The 25,534-nt window shown below is 40.1% G+C and overlaps 1 protein-coding gene across 1 annotated transcript in view; it reads right to left on the minus strand.

Annotated features, from left to right (window-relative positions):
- The window catches only part of LOC140493877 (uncharacterized), a 183,018-nt gene that overhangs the window by 104,126 nt on the left and 53,358 nt on the right, over positions 1 to 25,534 (minus strand). The window contains exons 12-14 of the mRNA XM_072592871.1: positions 13,416 to 13,553; positions 12,016 to 12,180; positions 11,318 to 11,412 (exon numbers count right to left, since the gene is read on the minus strand). Of these exons, the coding sequence (XP_072448972.1) occupies positions 11,318 to 11,412; positions 12,016 to 12,180; positions 13,416 to 13,553 (398 nt within the window). The remainder of the gene's footprint in view (positions 1 to 11,317; positions 11,413 to 12,015; positions 12,181 to 13,415; positions 13,554 to 25,534) is intronic.

A 25,534-nucleotide genomic window follows, 5' to 3' on the forward strand; every position in this document is an offset into this window, starting at 1 on the left:
AGGTCAACTTATTGGGAGTTTTTTATAGAGCTCCAAATAGTTCCAGAGATGTAGAGGAAAGTATCGCAAAGATAATTCTGGATAGGAGCGGGAGTAACAGGGTAGTTGTTATGGGGTCTTTAATTTTCCAAATATTGACTGGAAATACTATAGTTCGAGTACTTTAGATGGGTCAGTTTTTGTCTAATGTGTGCATGATGGTTTCCTGACACAGTATATAGACAAACCAACACGGGTCGAGGCTACATTGGATTTGGTACTGGCTAATGAACCTGGCCAGGTTTTAGATTTGGAGGTCGGTGAGCACTTTGGTGATAGTGACCACAATTCGGTTATGTTTACTTTAGCGATGGAAACTCAGGGCAAGAGTTATTGCTGTGTGAGAGGCAATTATGATGTGATTAGGCAAGAGTTAGGATGTATAGGATGGGGAAGGAAACCGCAGGGGATGAGCACAATTGAAATGTGGAGCCTGTTCAAAGAACAACTACTGAGGGTCCTTGATAAGTATATACCTGTCAGACAGGGAGGAAGTTGTCGAGCGAGGGAACTGTGGTTTAGTAAAGAAGTTGAATCTCTTGTCCAGAGGAAGACGAAGGCTTAGGTTAGGATGAGACATGAAGGCTCAGATAGGGCACTTGAGAGATACAAGTTAGCCAGGAAACACCTTAAGAGAGTGCTAAGAAGAGCCAGGAGGGGACATGAGAAGTTGTTGGCAAGAAGAATCAAGGAAAACCCTAAAGCTTTTTGTCGGTCCATCAATAAAAGAATGACTAGAGAAAGATTAGGGCCAATCGGTGATAGAAGTGGGAGGTTGTGCGTGATGTCTGAGGAGACGGGGAAGCACTGAATGAATATTTTTCATCAGTATTCATGCTGGAAAAAGACAATTTTGTCGAGGACAATACTGAGATACAGGCTACTAGACTAGACAGGGTTGATGTTCACATGGAAGAGGTGTTAGAAAGAAGAAGGTTGAGAGGTGACTTAATTGAGGCATCCAAGATAATCACAGGATTAGATATGGTGGACAGTGAGAGCCTATTTCCTTCGATGGTGATGGCTTGCATGAGGGGACATAGCTTTAAATTGAGGGGTGGTAGATATAAGACAGATGTCAGAGGTAGTTTCTTTACTCAGAGAGTAGTAGGGGCGTGGAATGCACTGTCTGCAACAGTAATAGACTTACCAACTTTAAGGACATTTAAATAGTCATTGGATAAACATATGGATGAAAATGGAATAGATGGACTTCAGATTGGTTCCACAGGTTCGGCACAACTTTGAGGGCCGAAAGGCCTGTACTGCACTGTAATGTTCTATGTTCTAAAACACATTAAATCTGAAGGAAACCACTTAATCTTTCCTTCAGTGTTGCTGTTAGTTGTGACTCTTAATTGGCATTTTACAGGTGAACCAGCCACCCTGTGCCTCTTACAAAGCAGTGGAAAATTTTGGAAAAGGGAAGTCAGGAAGAAACTTTTAATTCGGCGAGAACCAACTCATCAGAACCTGGGAGCGAACACTAAAGAAATGTTTTCCAGCTTTTCATGACTGACCATATGTCTTTCCTTTGCTGAACTTCTGTATACATGTAAGTGGGAGTTTGTAAAGAGGTAAGAGTTTTAATTAGCAGTGTTATGTACCAGCAGTTTATAATTGCTTACCTGTAGTTAGGTGATATTTACTTGTGATAAATAGTAATTCTTGTTAAGTATAGAAAGTTGGTCCATATTTGGTATCAAACTGGGTCTGAAATCAGGTTAATCTGTCAATTTTGTGTATGTATTTTCAAAAATAACTTTTAATTTTTGTGACAACTCCAGAATTGGTGGGACTTGATTTTCAGCACAATACCCCAGCGAGTCATGACAAAAGACACCTGGAAATTCTTTTTAATTTTCACTTTTGCATGAGTACGTGATATCAGGGAAGATTCCAAAACAAAATGTAACACCTATTTTGAAAGTTATTGTTTATTCATTGTTCTTCCCTGAGGTGAACAAGGCATAAAACCTGGAGTAAAAAATGATTTCACTCACATACACACACAATGGCACAAACCAGAAATATTTGTTGGAAAAGTGAATACTGGTGTTACGTACCATTAGAAAACTAGAGGATCCAACCAATGGGGATCTTATCTTTCAGTATTTTGAGAAGATAAACTTATTGTAAAATGAAATTAAGACCATCAGACTTAGGATCAGAAGTCTGCTGTGCAATTCAATGAGATTATGGCTGTCCTAATAATCATTAACTCAATTTTTCTGCCTTTTAATAAGACAATAAGCAATAGAAACAGAAATAGGCCTTTCAGCCATTCAAGTCTGCTTTGCCATTCAATAGTATCATGGCTGATTCAACCTTCCCCACATCTACTTTCCTGCCCTTTCTCCAAATCTCTTGAATTCTCTCCAAATAAGAATTTATTTATCTCATCCTTAAAAATACACAAGGATTCTGCCTCCACAACTCGCTGTAGCAAAGAGGTCCAAAAATTCACAACTCGCTTCAAGACATCCCTCCTTATCTCAGCCTTAAACTAGCATTCTTTAATTCTGAGACTATGCCCTTTGGTCCTAGACTCTTTCATGATGAAAAACATCCTTTCAGCATTTACTTTGTCAAGCCCCTAAAGGGTCCTATAAGTTTCTTCTAAACTTCAGTGACTCCCAACACGTTCAACCTTTGCTCTTAAGACAATCCCTCCATTACCAGAGATCATCCTAGTGAATCTTCTCTGAACGTCTTCAAATGAAATAATATCTTGCTTTAAGTAAGGGCACCAAAACTGCTCTAGCACTCCAGATGTGGTCTTATTGGCATCTTCCCTACTCTTATACTCTAACTCCCTTGAAATGATGGCCAACATTCCATTAGCCTTTCTAAATACCTGCTGCGCTAGTGTGATCGCTTTTCTGTGCTTAATGTGCAAGTCCTCCTAAGTCCCTTTATGTTTCAGCTTTCTACAGTTTTTCTCCATTTAAGTAATACTCTGTTCTTCCATTCTCCATTCCAAATTGAACAACTTCATATTTTCCCACATTGTAACCAATTTGCCAATGTTTTGCCCACATATTTAACCAATCAGTGTCTCTCTGTAAACTATTTGTATCCCTCTCACAGCTTGCCTTTATGCATATTTTGTGTCATCTACAAATTTGGCGACAATACATTTGCTTTCTTCCTGCAGTCATATATTGTAACAGTTATGAGCCACGTGGAACCCCACTGGTTACAGGATGCCAACCTGAAAAAGAACACCTTATCCCATCTTGCTGTTTCCTGCCCATTAATCATTTCTGTCTCCCTTCCAACTTATTACCTCCAACAATGTGGGCTCCCATCTTATGATTTAATCTTTGCTTATCTTGTCAAATGCCTTCTGAAGGTCCAAATACAACACATTTACTGCTTCCCCTCTGGTTGACACCTCCTTCACAAAAACTCTAGTAAATTAGTCAGAGCATGATTTCCCTTTCATAAAGCCATGCTGACGCTGCTTCATTTGATTACAATTTTCCAAATGTGCTGCTATTACTTGCTTAATAATTGATTCCAAAGCTTTTCCAATATGATATCAGATAATTGGCCTATAGTACCCACTTAGTGCTTCACTCCTTTTTAAATAGGGGTATCAAATATCCCAAGATATTCTACAAATATATCAAGAGAAAAAGAATAACCCGTGAAAAAACATCCACTAAGGACCAAGGAGGCAATTTATGTGTGAAGCTGAAAGACATTGATAGATTGTTAAGTTAATGCTTCACATCTATCTTTTGTCAGGAAAGGGAGGATTGAAGTTCAGAAGTGAAGAAGATGGATGTTCTTGAACAGTTTATTATAAGAAGTGAGGAGCTATTGGAGATTTTGGCGGTTTCAAAGCGGACAAATGTGAAGTGATGCACTTTGAAAGAAAGAACAATACAAGGGTGTATTTAATGAATGGCAAGATCCTCGGAAGCTCAGAGGAACAGAGAGCTACTGAGGTGCTTGTCCACAGATCACTGAAGGTGGTTGAACAGGTTAGTAGGATAGTTAAGAAGGCATATGGGACACTCGCCTTTATAAATTGAAGTATAGATGATAAGAACAGGGAGGTCATGTTGGAGCTGTATCGAACTTTGGTTAGGCATCGGTTGGAGTGCTATTTGCATTTCTGGTCTCCACCCGACTGGCAGGATGTGACTGCATCGGAGGGAGTGTGAAGAAGGTCCACCAGGATGTTTTCTGGGATAAAGCATTTCAGCAATGAAGAGAGGTTGGATAAGCTCAGGTTGTTTTCTTTGGAGCAGAGAAGGTTGAGGGACAACCTGTTTAAGGCGTATAACATTATGTAGAGCAAGGACAGAGTATACAGAAAACAGTTGTATCCCTTAGTTGAAGGGTCAAGAACAAGAGCTAATGTTGTTCCACTGTTCAAGAAGGAAACTAGGGATAATCTGGGAAATTATAGATGATGAGTCTCATACCGATGATAGGGAAGCTCTTTGAGAGAATTCTTAGGGATAGGAATTACATGCACTTTGAAAAAGCATAGCCTAATTAGGGACAGTGAGCATGGCTTTGTGCTGGGCAGTTCATATCTTACTAACTTGATTGGGTTTTTCGTGATGTCAGTGATTGATGAAGATAAGAGTAGTGGATGTTGTCTACATGAATTTTACTAAGGGTTTAGGCAAGGTCACTCATGGTAGAAAATTAAGATGCATGAGATCCACAGTGACTTGGCCACTTGGATTCAGAATTGGCTTGCCCATAAACGGCAGAGGGATGTGGTGAAAAGGGTGTTTTTCTGGCTGGAGGTATGTAACTAATGGTGTTCTGCAGGTATGCATACTGGAACCTCTGTTGTTTGTGATATATATATATATATATAAAAATATATAAACTTGGATGAAAATGTAGATGCGTGGGTTAATAAGTTTGCAGATGATAGAAAGTGGAGTTGTGGATAGTTTAGAAGGTGTCAAAAGATACAAGGGAAGAAAGATCAGTTGCAGATATGGCCGGAGAAATAGCAGAAAGAATTTAATCCGAGTAAGTGTGCTGCATGTTGAGAGATCAAATATTAAGGCAAAATATACAGTAAATGGCAGGACCCTGAACAGCATTGATGTACAGATAGATTTTTGGGTTCACATCCATAGCTCCCTGAAAGTGGCCAGGTAGGTAGGGTGGTAAAGAAGACATTTTGCAGGTTTGCCTTTATTGGTTGAGGAATTGAGTATCAGAGTCAGGATGTCATGTTATAACTTTATAAAACTTTGCTTGGCCACACTTAGAGTATTGCATTCAATTCTGGTCACCACATTAGGGGAAGCATGTGGAGACTTTGGATAGGGTGCAGAAAAGGTTTACCAGGGTCCTGTCTGGATTAAAGGGTATGAGCTATAAGGAGAGGCTAGAAAATCTTGTGTTGTTTTCTCTGGAGGAGCAGAGGCTGAGTGGCGACTTCATAGAAGTCTGCAAAATTATGAGATGCATAGATGCGGTTGGCGGTCAGAATCTTGTCCCCAGAATTGAAATGTCTCATACCCAGGAGACATGCATTTATGGTGAGGTGAAAAGTTCAGAGGAGATTATGAAGAGCAGAAATTTTACACAGAAAATGCTAGGAGTCTGGAATGCTCTGTCAGGGGTATTTGTAGAGGCAGATATGATAGAAATGTTGAAGCGATTTTTAGATAAGCACATAAATAAGCAAGGAATGGAGGAATGTAGACTAAGGACAGGCAGAAGGAATTAGTTTAATTTGGTGTTGTATTCGGCACAACATCAGGTACTGTACTGTTCTATGTAAGAGGACAAACTTTTAAAGTGAAAGACAGAAGGTTTAGAGATGATTAGAGGGTGGTGGGGCTCTGGAATGCAATGCCTGGGATGGTAGCTGTGAGGCAGGTAACCTCACAACCTTTAACAAGTACTTGGATGGGCACATGAAGTGAATAACAGTTTAACATTTAAGTCTATTGTGGGAAAGTGAGACTGGTGCAGGTACTGGCTTGTTTTTTGGCAGCACAGACTCAATAGGTCTCTTCTATACAGTATGATTCTTTGATTCTTTGCTTGATAATTTTCATTTCTCTGGTATTTCTTCAGAATTCAAGGATTTTTGCAAAATTACAACCAATGCATCCATTACATGTGCAGCTACTTCTTTTTGAATCCTAGGATGCAAGCTACCAGGCCCGGGGACTTATCTGCCTTTAGTCTTATTAGTTTGACTCTAGTAATGGTGAGTTTCTTCCTCCATATTTTTTATTATTAATGGGATGTTAGCAATATCTTCCACCATAAAGACTAATGTAAAATATCTATTTAACTGCTTTGCCATTTGCTGTTCCCTGTAACCCTGAATTGTAAGTTTGCTCGTTGAGCTGATAAACTTGTTCTCAGATGTTTTGTAACCATGCTAGGTAACATCATCAGTGAGCATCCGTTGAAGCGTTCTATCCTGCATTCTATTTATGTGTCTTGGTCTGTTGTGATGGATTCTGTTTCTGAGACATTGGTAAATGGGGTCCAAATCAATGTGTTTGTTGATGGAGTTCCGGTTTGAATGCCAGACCTCTAGGAATTCCTGTGAGTATCTTTGTTTTGCCTGTCCTAGGATGGATGTATTGTCCCAGTCAAACTGGTGTCCCTCTTCGTCTGTGTGTAAGGATACTAGTGATAGTTGGTCATGTCTTTTTGGTGGCTGTTTGGTGCTCATGTATCCTGGTGGCTAGTTTCCTAGCCCATCGGTCCAATGTAATGTTTGTTACAGTTTTTGCATAGGATTTTGTGGATGGCATTCAGTCTGCTGGTTGTTGGTACAGGGCCCTTTTGATTTATCAATAGCTGTTGGTAGGTTTGTGGGCTACTATAATGCCAAGGGGCCAGAGTAATCTGGTTGTCATTTCTGAGATGTCCTCAATTTCCTATACAACGTATTTATGAACAATGGGTACTCAATATGCACAGTCCGTCAATTCTTAAACAACAATCCTAAACAAGAAGACACAACACGCCCACAGACTCTAGCCACATGACCATACATTAAAGGTATCTCGGAAATGACAACCAGACCATTCCAGCTCCTTGGCATCGTGGTAGCCCACAAACTTATCAACACACTGAAACAGCTAAAGGACCCTGTACCAACAAAGAGCAGAATGAATGTCAGATAGAAAAATACCCTGAAAAACCTGCAACAAACATTACATGGGACAGACGGACAGGAAACTAGCCACCAGGATACATGAGCATCAACTAACCACCAAAAAAGATATGACCAACTATCACTAGTATCCTCAGACAGGAGATGAAGAGGGACACCAGTTCAACTGGGACAATACATCCATCCTAGGACAGACTAAACAAAGACACCCATGGGAATTCCTAGAAGCCTAGCATTCAAATGGTAGCTCCATCAACAAACACATGGATTTGGACCCCATTTAATAATGTCACAGAAACAGAATTGGAAGTGATATCACTAACCACAATAGACCAAGACACATAAATAGAAAGCGGGACAGAATACCAGACTCATGCTAGGATCTTTGCAAAATTACAACCAATGCATCCATTACCTGTGCAGCTACTTCTTTTTGAATCCTAGGATGCAAGCTACCAGGCCCGGGGACTTATCTGCCTTTAGTCTAATTAGTTTGACTTTAATAATGGTGAGTTTCTTCCTCCATATTTTTTACTATTAATGGGATGTTAGCAGTATCTTCCACCATAAAGACTAATGTAAAATATCTAGTATGATGTTACCTAGCATGGTGACAAAATGTCTGAGAACAAACCTATAGCTCAGCAAGCAAACTTACAACCAGAACCTCAATCTGAGCTACAAATCTCTTTATTCCCTTACTGATTAAAAATCTGCCCATCACAATCTTTGACTCAGCTTCTATAGCCCTCTTCAGTAAAGAATTTCATTGGTACACTATCCTTTGGGAAAAGAAATTCTTCCTCCTTTCTGTCTTAAATGCGAAAAACCTCATTGTGAGATCATACCCTCTGGTCTTTGACTGTGCCACAAGGGGAACCAACCTTTCTGCATCTGCCCTGAAGACCCTTAAGTATGTGGCATTTTTCAATAAAGTTATTTCTCATTCTTCTAAACTTCCAAGTCCCCTGTGTTATATCTTTCTGCAATCTTTGTCATTTAAATAATATTCAACTTTTCTATTCTTCCTGCCAAAGTGCATAACTTCACATTTTTCCCATTCTATTCCATTTGCCAAGTTTTGTCCACTTGCTTAACCTGTCTACATCCCTCTGCAGACTCTTCAAGTCATACTCAGAAGTTGCCTTTCCACCTATTTTTGTGGCATCTGCAAACCTGGCTATGGCTTTCCTAATCTAAGTCATTAATATATATTATAAATAGTTGTTGCCTAGCACTGATCCCTGTGCCATTCTACTAGTTGCTACCCTGAAAGTGCTTCATCTCAACTCTCCGTCCTCTATCAATAAGCGAATCCTCTATCCATACTAATGTACTACCTCCAACTCTATGGCTCTTATTCCATTTAGTTACCCAACATGTGGAACCTTATCAAATGCCTTCTGAAAAACATTATCTGCTTTCCCTTTAATTATTCTACTTGTTGAATAATTTGTACCATCAAAGCATTCTAATAAATTAGTCAGACATGATCTCTCCTCAAGCCATGTTGTCTGTCTGATGATACTGAAATATTTCTAAATGCTTGTTATTACATTCTTTATAATAGACTCTAAATATTTCCCAATAACAGATGTTAAATTAACTGGCCTATAGTGAATAAAAATGGATATTGCTGGAAAAAATCCAGTGACATTTCTTCAGAACAGATGGTAGCTAGGAAAAAGTGGTATCTAAGCTGAAGACAGGAGAGTATGGATGGAAGAAAGAGAAAATGATAGGTGGAGATGGAGCCCAGAGAAAGCGAAATATTGTTAGGCAGACAAATGGATGGATAATAGAAAGCCAGAGAGAAAGAATAACTGCTTATAGGGACCATAAATAGATGACAATGAGCAGGTTGTGGAGATAGCAGCCCAGTGATGATAGGACAGAGGGTGTGGTGGTCGGTAAAGGAATGAAGATATTCAGGTCCTAAAATTATTGACCTCAATATTAAATTCAGTTGGTTGCAGAGTTCCCAAACAGAAAGTTAGGTGTTATTCTTCTGGTTTATGCTGAGCTTCGCTGGAACATTGTCACAAGCCCAAGACAGAGATATTGGCTAGGAAACAAGGTGGTGTTTCAAAATGGCAGCCAACCAGAAGCTCAGTCATTTTTACAGACAGAACGTGGGTATTTTGCAAAATGTGCTTTGACTCCCCAATGTCGAGGGGACCACATTGTGAACAGTTAATACAGTAGACTAGATTGAATAAAGTTCAGGTAAATCACTGCTTCACCTGAATGGTATGTTTGGGGCCTTGGATACTGAGGAGGAAGGAACAGGTAAAACATCTTCTGTGATTGCATGGGTAGATGATGTGGAGAGGTGGAGTGATGTTGGGGAGTGGAGCAGTAGTAGACCAGGGTACCCTGGAGGAAACGGTCCCTGAAGAATACTGACAAGGGAGGAGAGGGGAATATGTGTCTGGTGGTGCATTGTATTGGAGGTGGCTGAAATGAACATATAACAGTGCAGCACAGCAAATGCCTTTCGGACCACATACATCTGTGCTGACCATGAGGCCATTCCAACTTAATCCTGTCTCGCAGCACATGGTCCATAACCTTCTATTTCTTGCCTGTTCATGTGTCTCTCTAACTACCTTTTAAACATTTCTATCACATCTGCTTCTACCATCTCTGCTGGCAGCACATTTCCAGGCACCTACCATGCTCTGTATAAAAATACTTACCACTCACATCTCGTTTAAAATCCCTCCCCTCACTATAAACCTTTCCCTGATAGTATTTGATATTTCTACCCTGGGATATAAATTCCAACTATCCACCCTATCCATGATTTTCAGAATTTTATGTACTCCTATCAGGTTGTTTCCTAGCCTCTTATTCTCTAGAGAAAACAATCCAAGTTTGTCCAACCTTTCCTTACAGCTGATACACCCATCCAGGCAACATCCTGTTAAATCTCTTTTGTACCTTCTCTAAAGCCTCCAATCCTTCCTTTAGTGTGGCCACCAGAAATGGCAGCTTATAATCCTTTGGATATGGATGTAAGTTGGCAAGAAGTTGAGGACGGGGAGAAACTCTATGGTGTTGTGGAAGGGAAGAAAAGGGGAGAGAACAGAAGTACAGGAAATGTGTTGGACATGGCTTTGAGGTGTGTCAACCACAGAGGATGGGAATCATCATTTGAGGAAAAGGATGGACATTTCTGAGGCCACCCTGTAGGAGGTAGCATCATCAGAACAGGTGCAGTGGAAATAGATAATCAAGAGAATGGAATTGAGTCTTTACAGGCAGCTTTGGAAGTTGGGTGGGTTTATAGTGGATATCAGTGGGTAGCCTATCTCCAGAAGTAGAGACAGAAATGTCATAGAAGGGAAGAATTAGAGATGTCCTATGTGAAGGTGAAGGCAAGGTGTAAATTTGAAGTGAAATTGAAAAACCTTTCGAATTCCAATGACAGAAGGAAGCAATAGCAATGATATCATCAATGTATTAAAAAAAAGTTGTAGGGAGGGACCCGAATATGATTGGAACAAGGAATGCACATAAAGTACATAAAGTGCAAGCAGAGCTCGGATTCATGAGCGTACCTATGGCCACACCTTTGATCTGAAGAAAGTGAGGGGAGTTCAAGGAGTTGTTCAAAGTGAGAAGAAGCTCTGCAAGGTGGAGGAGCGTGGTGGTAGGTGGGATGGTTCAGGCCTTTTTTTCAGTAAGAGGAGGTGAGTCTTAGCACCATACTGAGAGGGAATGGACATGTAAAGTAACTTGACATCCATGGTGAAGAGGAGTACGCTGGTATCCATGAACTAAAATTCTGAAACTGACGTAAAGCGACAGAAGAGGTTACTACTCTTTATCTCCTTCCCTTCTTAAGATGTTACATTGAATTGTTTTCCAATCCTCTGGGATTTCTCCCAGAATCTAAGGACTCTTGGAAGGCTACAAAAAGTTCATCCCCTATTTCTGTAGCTACTTTCTTTAATGTCCTGGGATGCATCCAATCAGATTCAGAAAGTTATCGATCTTTAGCCCAGTTAGTTTCTCTCGTGATAGTTATTATATTTATTTCCTCTCCTCCTTTTGTCCCTTAATTATTTAGTAATTTTGGAATGCTGTTAGTGCCTTCTATTGTGAAGACTGATGGAAAGTATTTATTTAACATGACGAACATACCTTGAAATATTCATTTGGTTGAATGGTGGAATGGCAGGGCGCAAAATCTCCTCCAGGTTCTTTTAAAAGTGAACACCAGTACTCAGCATAGTTTTCTGCAAAATAATTTTAGATATGAATTAAAATTTTTAATGAGTCCCTTACAGAAGAATACCCTGCATACCCAGTCACATTGACATAACTCACATATTCTAAGGGTTATAGAGTCATCCTATTAAACTTTTTGTGAACCCTTTCCATTTTAGTGACACCCTTCCTACAACAGGGTGAGAAAACTGCACACAGTATTCCACAGCAGGCCTCACCAATATCCTGCACAGCCACAACATGACATCCCAACTCCTGTATACGAAGGTCCAAGCAATGAAGGCAAGTGTGTTAAATGCCTTCTTAACCATCCTGTTAACCAAATTTCAAAGATTATGTACCTGAACCCCCAGATCTCTTTGTTCTTGAACAATAGTGGAGCCTGACGTTTGCTGTCCAAATTCAAAGATAATAAAATCATATGGGAGGATGATGGGTTCACTTTTATGACAGAAAAACTGAAACTTACATGAAGTAGAAGTAGCTCAGAAATACCTAACACCTTTTTTTCCATCAGAAGAAATGGACAAAAAGAAGATGCAGAAATATAAAGTTTTGCCCTTAAATTATTCTTGTCAATACAGCCTGAATTTATTTCCTTTTGCTCTTACTGTTTTCCACACTGATAGTGCAAGGGTTTTCCAGACGATCTGTTTTATCCACACATTTCCGCTGGGCTTTCCATGTATTTGCAAAGGATGCAGCTGTTCCCTCAATTATGCCATCACTTGCCTTGAAATCATCATACAGAATATCATTAAAATTCCCACAGAAACCTAGCAGAAATGAAATACGATTAAGTTCAGTGTAAGAATTTGTGTACATCCTTAAAAAGAAAATAAAATCACAAGCATAATGATGTGATGTAGCATTAGAACACATGAAACTAGGGAAAAAATGACAACAGAAAGTTTACATAGAACAAGGAAAGGACTGAGTTAAGAGTTAATGTTTAATTGGGATCTTATGAAGAGGCTATTTGATAAAATTCCTCACAAAAGACTGTGAGCTAACATTGCAATCTATAGAAATTGAAGGTAAGTAAGTGACCTGGTTAAAAAATTTGCCCGAAACGTCGATTTTACTGCTCCTCAGATGCTGCCTGAACTGCTGTGCTTTTCCAGCACCACTAATCCAGAATAAGAAATTGGCTGATTGGAAGGAGAGGCAAAAGCAAAAAATATGGGAAGGTACTGCATTGGAAGGGTGTGACCAGTGATGCCTCATGTTGGTTCTTCAATAATCGACAGTATTTATGAATAACTTATACAAAGGGTTGGAAGTGTACATATTCAAATTTGCAAGTGATAAATTTATACAGTATTGTAAGCAATATAAGTAGAAACATGATATTAGCAATGCATTATTAATCATACTCTGTATGTGCGCGGATTCTGTTCCTATCCCCCCCTGCAAATGATGAAATTCGCGAGTGTGGCAGTTATTAAAAATACAGGTTAAAAAAGGTTAAAAATTACAAAAACACGAGATTGTCCGCAGATGCTGAATTTCGTTGTTACTTTTTGGTGAGTTATGATTTCATGGTTACAGAGGATTTACTGTATACAGTATTACTATTACTTAATTGGTTATCTTAATGTGCAAAATTGTGTCACCTGGGGAAGAAATAAGGTAGATACAAAGAAAACATTTCTGCTCATTGTGGAGCCTATAACTAGGGAAACGTAGATTCAGAATTACAGCAAAAGTAAAATGAGGAAACACTACCACACATAAAAGTTGGCAGAAGTTTGAAACTCTCTTCCTCAAAAAATAACTTATACTAAATCATTTGTTAAATTGAAATTTATAGTTTTATTCAGCAAAGGTATTAAGGAATAGAGTGCAAAGATAAATTTATGAGTTAGATTCCAGATCACTGAGGGACTAAATGGTCAATCCTATTCCTGTGATCTATGATATTTTGAACCGAGAATTGCTTCTATTTGATTTATCTCTAACTATAGGTCACTTGAGATGACTATGACAAATTCAAGTATACAATACCTACCACATGTTTTCCCTTTGTATGATTGGTCTAGTGTTATGTAGACTTGCATTAGAGGAATTAGTTGGACTTGCAGCTGCAGGCCAAACCGGGTCTCTAACAGGATGTGGAATGTTGATGGTTGGAAAACAGTATAATTTGCTGCAAAAAAATTGAATATTTATTTAGCTCCTGCCTTTTGTAACAGATGCCACTGGGTAGCCTACCCCTACCAACCCAACTTGATATCAAGTTAACAGAACAAAAACAAATAATTGCAAATACTGCAAATCAGAAATATAAACAGAAATTGCGAGAAAAATTCAGCAGGTCTAGCAGCATCTGTGGAGGGAAAGCAGAGTTTCAAACTTGTTCTGAGGAAGGGTCACTCTACCCAATATGTTAACTCTGCTTTCCCTCCACAGATGCTGCTAGACCTGCTGAATTTTTCCAGCAATTTCTGTTTTTGATATCAACTTACATGCAAGGAAGCAACTGACCACTCCAAATATTTACTCTTATTCATTTAAGCTGGTATCCAATAGATTGCATTTTCCAGTGCAACTTTAGTATTTTCATAGATATGTCTGAAGGGTTTGGGGAAATTTGTTTGTGTAACACTGTTTGAAGCAGATTACATTGATTCCCCGTGGGCACCATGGACCACTCAGTTCATCCAACTTTCTTCAATGAGGTATCCCACACACGTTGTGCAGTTCGTGTCTGCAGGACTATTTGTCCTCGGGAATTGATGGAAAACTCCAGAAGCAATATTTAAACAACATTCTTCCTTTAATTTAATTTGTGACATCATATTACAAAAGAAAAGATTAACTTTCAAAGGTTCAGTTTTTGACTTAACATTTAAAATAATTTAGAACATGCTTGGGATGACCTGTGGCTTTGAGACAATGAAGTAATTTAGATTGATTCTGAAGTACTATCCAATACTTTGCCTTTCATTCAACGTTCCCAACAAGGGGATTGCAAAAAACAGTGTGTAAAGGTGCTTCAAAATCCAATATAATTATCATGCATTCAAATTGATTACTTTTAATGACGCTCAGTTTGGCTAATCCTTGGCACACAAATTTAAGGAAGGACTTATAAAGCTGTTTTCATTTTCAAAATGTATCCATTAGAGACACATGAATGTACACAAAGATGTGAATTTACAAAGTCTGTAAGAAAGAAGGTTAGGACCTCAAAATCTAGCAAACTTTGAGTAAGTAAAGGGCATACATTTAAGCTTGTTCCTTTTGCTTTCAGGCCTAAGGAGAGTTAGAACAATCTCTGAGTGTTGTTGCACATAAAGGACAGCGAATTAAATCAATTAAGTTAACTGGTTGAGCCTGGTTCCTGAGACAGAGCAGGCCTACAGTACAAAAGCAAGGCCTAAGGTGCTCCCAGTCGGATTGTGAATGGCAGAAATGAAAATGCTGGGACTGGTGCAAAATGTAGTATTTAGGGAAGTGGAAGAGAGTGGCATTGCTGTGTTTTGTTTTGACTATTTTTGAGATAGGTTGTTTGCGGCTGAAGTGCTGCTGGAAGGTCTCAGTGTGAGCCGAGGTGAATAGTGAGCTTTGTTGAGCAGGGTAAGCAGCAACAATGGTAAGAAGATAAGACCTTTTTTTTCCCCAAGTCTGCTAATTATTAAAGGGGCAGAGAAGGCAGTTAGTGAAACAGTATGTTCCTCGTGTCAGATGTGTGAGTTTAGGGAGAAGTTGAGTATCCCTGGTGACTATGTCAACAGGAAGTGTCCAGCTGCAGCTCCTCTCAGACTGTATGGAGTGGCAGTTGGGAGTACTAAGGAGCATACAAAAGGCAGAAAGTGATAGGTAGTAACTTCTGCGAGGTGGTCACGCTGCAGGTTCAGTGTTCACCGGGAGAGGTAGACAGATCATGCAGGAATCTTTTGTGGCTGTTCCCCCTCTCCAAACAAGTATACTGTTGTGGTGGGATAGCTTTTCATGGGGAAACAGCAGCAGCAGTGAGGTCTTTGGCACGATATTTGACTCTATTGTAAATCAGGGTATGGCAAAGTTCAAGAGGGCAATTGTGATAGAAGACTCTCTAGTCAGGGGCACAGACAGGTGTTTGAGGCTGTGAGTGAGACTTCAGGATGGTTGTTGCCTCCCTAGCGCCAGAGTCAAGAACATCTGAGTGATTTCTTCAAATTCTCAAAGGGAAGCGTGAGCAGCCAGAGGTCATTGCTCACTTTGGTACTTATGATATAAATAGGAAAAGGGATAAAATCCTGCAGAGTAAATATAGGGAGTTAGGCAGAAAGTTAAAAAGCAAGACCTCAAGGTAGTATTCTCTGGATTATTTCCGGTGCCATATGCTAATAATAATAGAATTATAAACATAGGGCAGATGAATACATGACTGAGGAGCTGGTGCAGAGGGCAGGGATTCAGATTTTTGTATCATTGGATTCTCTTCAGGACGGAGGTGACTTGTGCAAGAGGAATGGGTTGCAGCTGAATTGAAGGAGGACCAATATGTTGACGGGAAATTTGTTAGAGCTACTTGGGAGGGTTTAAACTAGTCTAGCCAGGGAGTTGGACCCTAAACAGTAGTGAGACACGAGAAGGTTGAGACTAGTGGAGATGTTAGAGAGCAGGTTCAATAGTCAAGGCAGGCAAGAACACAGCAGAGAACAAAGAAAGACTGATGAATTAACCTGCATTTATTTCTGTGCAAGAGGCCTGACAAGTAAGACAGATGAACTCCGGGCATGGATGGGAACATGGGACCAGAATATAATTGCTACTACAGAAACATGGCTGAAGGTGGGACAGGACTGGCAGCTCAGTGTTCTGAGGTACAGATCCTATAGGAAGGACAGAAGGTGAGGCAAGAGAGGATGGGGAATGGCGTTTTTTTTACCATCATGGCAGTATTTAAAGAGGATATTCTTGAGGGATCATCCAGTGAAGCTATATGGGTGGAAATGAAATATAAATGGGTGATCACTTTGGGATTGAACTAATACGGGTCGCTCTACTACAACACACATTTCATCAATGTAAATTCTCTACAGCACGATTGACAAATTGGGGACAATTTTTAAAGTGTAAACTCATAAAATTTGTTAACACAATTACATCACCAATACTTTAAGCACTGTTTCTAAAGTACAATTTCTTTTCTATAATATGGGGTTGCACAAGAACTCAACCATTCACATTATAGAAGAATTGAATGTAGTAGGGTATTTTAAGTTTCAAAGCAGTCTGGGAATGAAATTGGCTTGGATGGGAGGAATTTAAGTCTGTTCATAGAAACTTTCTCAATTAATGTGTAGATGGCCCTTCTAGAGAAAGGGCAAAACTGGCCTGCATCTTGGAAAAGAAGGCAAGGCAAGTTACTGAAGTGTTCGTGGGGAAGCACTTTGGGACCAGTGACCATACTTCCAGTAGTTTTAAAACAAATATGGAAAAGGATAGATCTGATCCGCAAGTTAAAGTTCTGAACTGGGACAAGGCTAATTTTGATGATATTAGACAGGAACTTTCATAAGTTGATTGGGAGAGGCTGTTCACAGGTAAAAGGACTTCTGGAAAGTGGGAGGCTTTCAAAAGTGACATGAGAGTTCAAGGCCAGCTTATTCCTGTTAGTGTGAAGGTAAGGCTAGGAAGAATAGGGAGCACTCAATGACTAGAGATTTGAGGCACTGGTTAAGAAAAAGGAGAACATGTCAGGAATAGGCAGCTAGGATCCCTTGAGTATAAGGCTTGTAACAGTACACTTAAGAGGGAAATCACAGGGCAGAAAGGGGACATGTAATAACTTTGGCGATGAAGATAAAGGAGAATCGAAAGAGATTTACAAGTGTATTAAGGACAAAATAGGAACTACGAGTACACATGTTTTGTGCTATACAGGCAGATTGCACCATACAAAGTGCAGAAGGGTAGCAGTGCAGAATACAGTATTATAGCTGCAGAAAAAGTGCACAGAAAGATCAGAATTAACATTTGAGAGGTTTTTGGAAGTCTGATAACAGAGAGGAAGAAGCTGTTTCTGAATCTGTTCTAACATTACTCAAACCTTATTTTCTTCTGCTGAATGGAAGAGGGTGGAAGAGATTATAACTGGGTTGGTGGGATCTTTGATTAAGTTGGTTGCTTTTCTGAGGCAGCGGGAAGTATAGGTAAATGGAAGTTTGGTTTATATGATGGGATGGGCTGTGTTCACAACTCTGCTGCTTGTGATCTTGGGAAGAGCAGTTGCCATACTACACAGCAATGCATCCAGATAGAAAGCGTCTATAAAAATTGGTAAGAGTCTTTGTGGACATGCCAAATGTCCTTAGCCTTCTGAGAAATTAGGGACTTTGTTGTGCTTTCTTGAGCATCGTGTCGATATAAGTGGACCTGACAAATTGCTGATGATCATCATTCCCAGGAACTTGATGCTCTCAACCACTTCCACCTCAGTACCAAAGATGCAGACAAGGGCATGCCCTCCATTCCACTTTCTGAAGTCAATGACCAGTTTCTTTGTTTTGCTGCCATAGATGGCGAGCTTACCGTGCCACTAAGGACTCAATATCTTTCCTGTATTCTGTTTTGTTGTTTGAGATCTGACCTACAACAGGGGGGTTGTCAGTGAACTTGTAAATGAAGTTGATACAGAATTTAGCAGAGTGTATAAAGAGTACAGTAGGGGGCTGAGTATGCTACTTTGCAGAGCACAGGTGTTGAGAATTATAGTGGAGGAAACGTTGTCACCTATTCTCACTGATGCATTCTATAGATCAGGAAGTAGAGGATCCAGTTACAGACAGGAGACCTGAAACCTAGGTCTGAGTTTAGATGAATTTGTTTGAAAATATGGTATTGAAGGTGGAACTGTGGTCAATAAGTAGTATCCTGACAATAGGCATCCTTATTATCCAGCTGTTCTAGGGATAAGTGTAGGGCCAGGGAGATGGTGTCTGCTATGGAGCTGTTGGACCTGTAGGCGAATTGCAAAGAACATAGTGCAGTTTAGTAGGCTGCAGTTAATGTGAGCCTTGACTGATCTATTAAAGCACTTCATAATTATGGAGATCAGACTCATAGGGTGATAGTAATTGAGGTAGCTGTATGTTTTATTTTGATACTGTGATGATGATCTACTTTTTGAAGCAGATCAATGAAGTTGCCTGTGTGAAGCCACAGAAGATGGGTGAGATCCTATATGAAGATAGTGGCGGAGTGAGTAAGCTGAGCCCACAGCTCACCCATTCCCATCAGCTTCCTTTCTCTTTTTATTTCCATTTTACTTTTGTTCATTTCTTTTTTTATCCTGTTTACTCTGTTTTTTTCTATAAAGCCTGAAAGTGGCAGGTGAAGGAACAGGCCTCGGCTGCAGCAGCCATACCAGGATGAGCTGGACACTGCTTCCCGTCAGCGTGGGCTCTACCAATGAGCAAGGAACAGGTTCTAGGCTGAACCCCCTGGCCTGAACTTAAAGGCTGAGCTGAGGCTTCAGGTCCACAGCTCAGACCAGGTGTCTGAAGGAGCTGAACTATTAGCAAAAGGGACACATGGCAGATCAGTGGCAGTGTGGGGAATATGTGGCTTATCCTGGCCCAGTGTGGTAATCTAGGCTGAGTGTGGCAGTCTTTGGTGAAGGTTTCTGATCCAGTGTTCCAGCGTGGTGTACTTGTCCCAGAATAGCGGTTTCATCCTGACTGTGTCTTGAGGGTGTTCAGTCATTCCTCAATTGGCTTTCCCTGAATCTAATAGGTGTTAACTGAACTGTGATTAATTTTACATTACTATTATTATGAAGATGATGAATGACTTTGGTCATTAATATGCACTGTGGTGTGGCAGCTTATAAAACCTTTCACTTATTTTACATATAAAAGTATACTTGACAATAAATTTCTATTCTATTCTTAAGTATTTCTCATTAGCATTTACCATGTGAAAAAACCTGGAAACTAAGGAACTCTGGGGAAATAAATAGTGATGTCTTGTAAACAGTCCACATTACTGAACAAGAAATGCTGGCGTTCTTAAAACGCATAAAGGTAGATAAATCCCAGGGATCTAATCAAATGTATCCCAGGACATTATGTGAAGCTAGGGAGAAATTGAAGGACCCCTAGTGAAGTTATTTGTATCATCTCGAGCCATGGGTGATGTGCCAGAAGACTGGAAGGCGGCTTATGTTGGGACATTATTTAAGAAAACCTGCAAGGAAAAACCAAAGAATTATAGACTCATGACTCTAACATCAGTATTGGATAAGTTGTTGGAGGGGATTCTGAGAGACAAGATTTACATATATTCGGAAAAGCAAGGACTGATTAGGGATGGTCAGCATAGCTTTGTGCGTGGGAAACTGTGTCTCAAATTTGAGTTTTTTTTTTTGAAGATGTGATCAAGAAGATAAATGAAGGCAGAGTAGTAGATGTTGCCTACATGGACTTTTGCAAGGCCCTTAACAAGATTCTGCATAATAGACTAGTTAGTAAGGTAGGCAAAAGTGAGTACTGCAGATGCTGAAGATTAGAGTCAAGAGTGTGGTGCTGAAAAAGCACAGCGGGCCACGCAGCCTTCGAGGAGCAGGAAAATCAATGTTTCGGGCAAAAGCCCTTCATCAGAAATCAGCCCTCCGTCGATTATCCTGCTCCTAGGATGCTGCCAGATCTTCTGTGCTTTTCCAGCACCATACACTTGACTCTAGTTAGTAAGATTACATGGAATCCAGGGAGAGCTAGCCAATTGGATACAACGTTGGCTTGCCAGTAGGAGACAGACGATGATAGTAGAAGATTGTTATTCAGTCTGGAGGCTTATGACCAGCAGTGTACTGCAAGGATTGGTGTTGGGTCCATTGCTGTTGTCATTTATCTAGATGATTTGAATGAGAATACATGAGGCGGATGACATCAAAATGATAGTATAGTAGACAGGAAAGAAGGTTATTTGAGATTACAAAGCGATTTTGATCAACTGGCCTAGTGGGTCAAAGAATGGCAGATGGAGTTTAATTTGGATAAATGTGAGATGTTGCATTTTCGTAAGACAAACCAGGGCAGGACTTGCAGAGTTAATTGTGGGGCCCTGGGAAGTGTTGTCGAACAGAACCTAGGGTTTCAGGTACATGGTTCTGTGAAAATAGCATAACAGGTAGTCAGGGTGTTGACGAAGGGTGTGTGGCACATTTGCCTTCATTGGTCAGAGCATTGAGTACAGGAGTTGGAATATCATATTACAATGTACAAGACACTGGTAAGGCCATATTTGGAGTACTGCATATAATCCTGGTTGTCCTGCTGTTAGGAAGGATGTTATTAACCTGGAAAGGGTACAAAAAAGATTTACAAGGATGTTACTGAGACTGAAAGGTTTGAGTTAGAAGGAGAGTTTGGACATTTTTTTCCTGAAGCTTAGGAGGATGAGGAGTGAATAGCCAAAGTCATATTCCCAGGGTAGGGGAGCTCAAAACTGGAGGTTTAAGGTGAGATGAGGAAAGACTTAGAAGCGACCTGAGGGTCAACTGTTTCATACATGGAATGAGTTGCTGGAGGAGGTTGTAGAGGTGGATACAATTACAACAATTAAAAGACATTTGAAAAGGTCAGGGATGGGACAAGTTCACAGGGATATGGGGCAGTTGCAGGCGAATTGGACTAGTTCATTTCCAGAAACCTGATCATGATGTGAAGGTACCAGTGTTGGGCTGGGGTGAAAAAAGTCAGAAGTCTCACAACACCAGGTTATCATCAAAGAAGCAGCACTTCAAAAGCTTGGAATTTAAATAAACCTGTTGGACTATCACCTGGTCTCATGTGACTTCTGATCTTGGAAACCTTATTGACATGGATGAGTAAGGCCAAAGGGCCTGTTTGTCCTATATGACTCAATGGCCATATCGATGATAAATGACCATTTAAAATTTATACAATTAAACAAAGAACTATGGATGTTTGTGATCTGAAACAAACTGGTAGAGAAATTCAGCAGGACTAGCAGCATTTGTGGTGAAAAAAAATGTTGATGTTTTGGGTTGGTCACTCGGCTCGAAATATTAAATTTGTTTTCTGAGATGCTGCCAGACCTGTTAAACTTAAAAATGATCTTGCTGATTATATTGGTAGAGTCATGTGAATTCCTTACTTTTGTGTTACAAGGAGTGGGAGGAAATACATGTGGAAAGCTTTACTCTGTTCCTTCATGCATTCATAGTTTTGTAATCATGATTCATCTCTCTGGAACATTTTCGCTCTTTTTGTGAAAAACGAGAGACTATAAGTCTGAGAATGTGAAACTTATTATAATCTATTAAAAAAACTGTATTATGATCCCCTGGCCACACTGCTATTTTAATAGACATTGAATTGTCAGCTAGTACGTGGAAAACACAAGGTTAGCTTTTGGAGTGTGATTAATGGCACTGATGAAATCTCTGCATCATCCTGTATGAAATTTGAAAGGAGAACTGATAAAATTAGTTAAATTGTAGAACAGCCCATCTCTGCAGAAAATAAATAACAATATTGTTACTGTATTGAATTCATTGTATTCAAAATAATTCAACATTCGATGTTTGTCAAAACACTTCTTATTCTTTCTCAGTAGTAGCAAATCAAATCAACCTCGTTCACAATTCATAAACTTCATCTTTTTCCATAGAATCCCTACAGTGTGGAAACAGGCCCAACAGGTCCACACCGACCCTCTGAGGAGCAACCCACCTCACCACTCCACACCTACCCTGACCAATGCACCCAACCTACCCATCCCTGAACACTGTGGGCAATTTAGCTTGGTCAATTCATCTAACCTGCACATCTTTGGATTGTAGGAGGAAACCAGAGCACCCGGAGGAAACCATTGCAGACACACAGAGAATGGGTAAACTCCATGCAGTCTGTCACATGAGGCTGGAATCGAACCCAGGTCCCTGGTGCTGTGAGACAGTAGTGCTAACCACTGAGCCACCATGCAGCTTCTTAATGGCCATTATGATGCACTTGGGCAAAGTGCATAGAATATCTTGGTAATATTTTGAAAATTCAACTTTTTAATCCCATGTTTTTGTATGTCAAAAGATTCGTAAAAGCCATCATTATTAGGCAATCAGTAGAGCATGCTGGATTAGAAAACTCTCAATACTTAATTGAGGTTTTGTGATACATTGAGCAGCAAATCTAAGCTATCATTTCAAGTGCTCCTTGATGGCCAAGATAAGATCCTACACCAGAATTTAGCAAATAAAATTAAAGCACATGGTGATGATATACTAGAATAAGCTGAGAATTGGTTAACAGACAGAAAATGGAGAATATGAATAAACTGGATATTCTCAGAATAGCAGGCTCATGAAAAGCAGGTCATGTTTAACTAATCTATTGGAATTCTATGAGACGTTACGAGTGTGGTGGACAACAGACACCCAGTAGATGTGGTGTATCCAGATTTCCAAAGGCGAGGTGTTGCACAAAAGGCTGCTGCATAAGATAAATGTGCACAACATTTCAGACAATGTATCAACATGACAGAGTATTGGTTTACTAACAGGAAGTAAAGAGTGGGAATAAATTAGTGTTTTACTGGTTGGCAATCAATGACTGGTGGAGTGCCTCAGGGATCAGTGTTGGGACCGAAATTGTTTACAATTCACATAGATGATTTAGAGTTGGGGACCACATGTTAAAGTTTGCAGATGACACTTGGATGAATGGTAGAGCAAGGTATGCCGAGGACTCTGAATGTTTGCAGAGGGATATAGATAGTTTAGGTGAGTGGGCAAAGGTCTGGCACATGAATGTTGATAAACATTAAGTCATCCATTTTGGTAGGAGGAACAGTAAAAAGTACTATTAATTAAATGGTAAAACTTACAGCATGCTGCTATGCAGTGGGACCTGGGTGTTGCAGAAGGTTGGTTTGCAGGTGCAACAGGTAAATTAGGAAGGCAAATGGAATTTTGTCCTTCACTGCTAGAAGAATTGAGTTTAAAAGCAGGGAGGGTATGTTATAGCTGTACAGTGTACTGGTGAGGCCATACCAGGAGTATTGTGTGTAGTTTTGGTCTCCTTACTCGAGAAAGGATGTACTGGCACTGGAAGGGTGCAGAGGAAGTTCACTAGGTTGATTCCAGAGATGGGAGGGTTGACTTATGAGGAGAGACTGAGTCGACTGGGATTATAATTGTTGGAGTTTGGAAGAATGAGGGGCAATTGTATAGAAACACATAAAATTATGAAGTGAAAAGATAAGTTTGAAACAGGGAGGATGTTTTTCAAATAAGTATGCAGTTTGAAATGTAGGACGTGGATGTAGGGGGTGATGGATTCTCAGGAGAATTTAGCACGAACAGCCAATTTTCTGGTAATGAGACTGGCTCTAATGTAGTGAGATGTACGTCGGGTTCCAAGCGATCGATTGTGTTAGGGGACTCAGTAGTCTGAGGTACTCAGAGAGGGTGCAGAATGTTCTCAAGAGGGAGAGGAGCCACCAGGAGGTCATTGTATACATTGGAGCCAATGACAGAGGAACAAAAAGGCTGAGATTCTGAAGGGAGATTACAGAGAATTAGGTAGGAATTTAAAAAGGAGGTCCTCAAGAGTAGTAATATCTGGATTACTCCTGGTACTATGAGCTAGTGAGGGCAGGAATATGAGGATAGAGCAGATGAGTGCATGGCTGAAGAACTAGTGTACGGGACAAGGATTCACATTTTTGGATCATTGGAATCTCTTTTGGGGTAGAAGTGACCTGTACAGAAAGGACGGATTGCACCTAAATTGGAAGGGGACTAATATACTGGCAGGAAGATTTCCTTGAGCTGTTCGGGAGGATTAAAACTAGTTGGGGGATTGGACCCAGGGAGATAGTGAGGAAAGATATAAATCTGAAACTGGTACAGTTGAGAACAAAGGCGAATCAAGCAAGGCAGGTAGGGACAAAACAGAAAATAAGGTAGTTGTGATAAATTAAACTGCATTTATTTCAGTGCAAGAGGCCAAACAGGGAAGGCAGATGAACTCAGGGCATGGTTAGGAACATGGGATTGGGATATCATAGCAATAACAGAAACATGGCTCAGGGATGGGCAGGACTGGCAGCTTAATGTTCCAGGATACAAATGCCACAGGAAAGACAGAAGGGAGGCAAAAGAATAGGGGGAGGGGCGTTTTTGATAAGGGATAGCATTACAGCTGTACTTAGGGAGGATATTCCCAGAAATACATCCAGGGAAGTTATTTGGGTGGAACTAAGAAATAAGAAAGGGATGATCACCTTATTGGGATTGTATTATAGATCCCCTAATAGTCAGAGGGAAATTGAGAAACAAATTTGTAAGGAGATCTCAGTTATCTGTAGTAGTAATAGGGTGGTTATGGTAGGGGATTTTAACTTTCCAAACATAGACTGGGACTGCTATAGTGTTAAGGGTTTAGATGGAGAGGAATTTGTTTACTGTGTACAAGACAATTTTCTGATTCAATATGTGGATGTACCTACTAGAGAAGGTGAAAACCTGGAACTTCTCTTGGGAAATAAGGTAGGGCAGGTGACTAAAGTGTCAGTGGGGGAGTACTTTGGGGCCAGCGACCATAATTCTATTAGTTTTAAAATAGTGATGGAAAAGGATAGACCAGATCTAAAAGTTGAAGTTCTAAATTGGAAGAAAGCCAATTTTGATGGTATTAGGCAAGAACTTCAAAAGCTGATTGGGGGCAGATGTTTGCAGGGAAAGGGACTGCTGAAAAATGGGAAGCCTTCAGAAATGAGATAACGAGAGTCCAGAGACAGTATATCCCTGTCAGGGTGAAAGGAAAGGCTGCTAGACGTAGGGAATGCTGGATAACTAAAGAAATTGAGGGTTTGGTGAAGAAAAAGAAGGAAGCATATGTCAGATATAGACAGGAGAGATCGAGTGAATCCTTAGAAGAATATAAAGGCAGTAGGAGATACTTAAGAGAGAATTCAGGAGGGCAAAAACGGGACATGAGATAGCTTTAGCAAATAGAGTTAAGGAGAATCCAAAGCATTTTTACAAATACATTAAGGACAAAAGGGTAACTAGGGAGAGAATAGGACCCCTCAAAAATCATCAAGGCGGTTTTTCTGTGGAGCTGCAGGAGATGGGGCCAATACTAAATGAGTATTTTGCATCAGTGTTTA

The sequence above is a fragment of the Chiloscyllium punctatum genome, chromosome 22 (genome assembly GCF_047496795.1).
Source record: "Chiloscyllium punctatum isolate Juve2018m chromosome 22, sChiPun1.3, whole genome shotgun sequence".
NCBI lineage: Eukaryota > Metazoa > Chordata > Chondrichthyes > Orectolobiformes > Hemiscylliidae > Chiloscyllium > Chiloscyllium punctatum.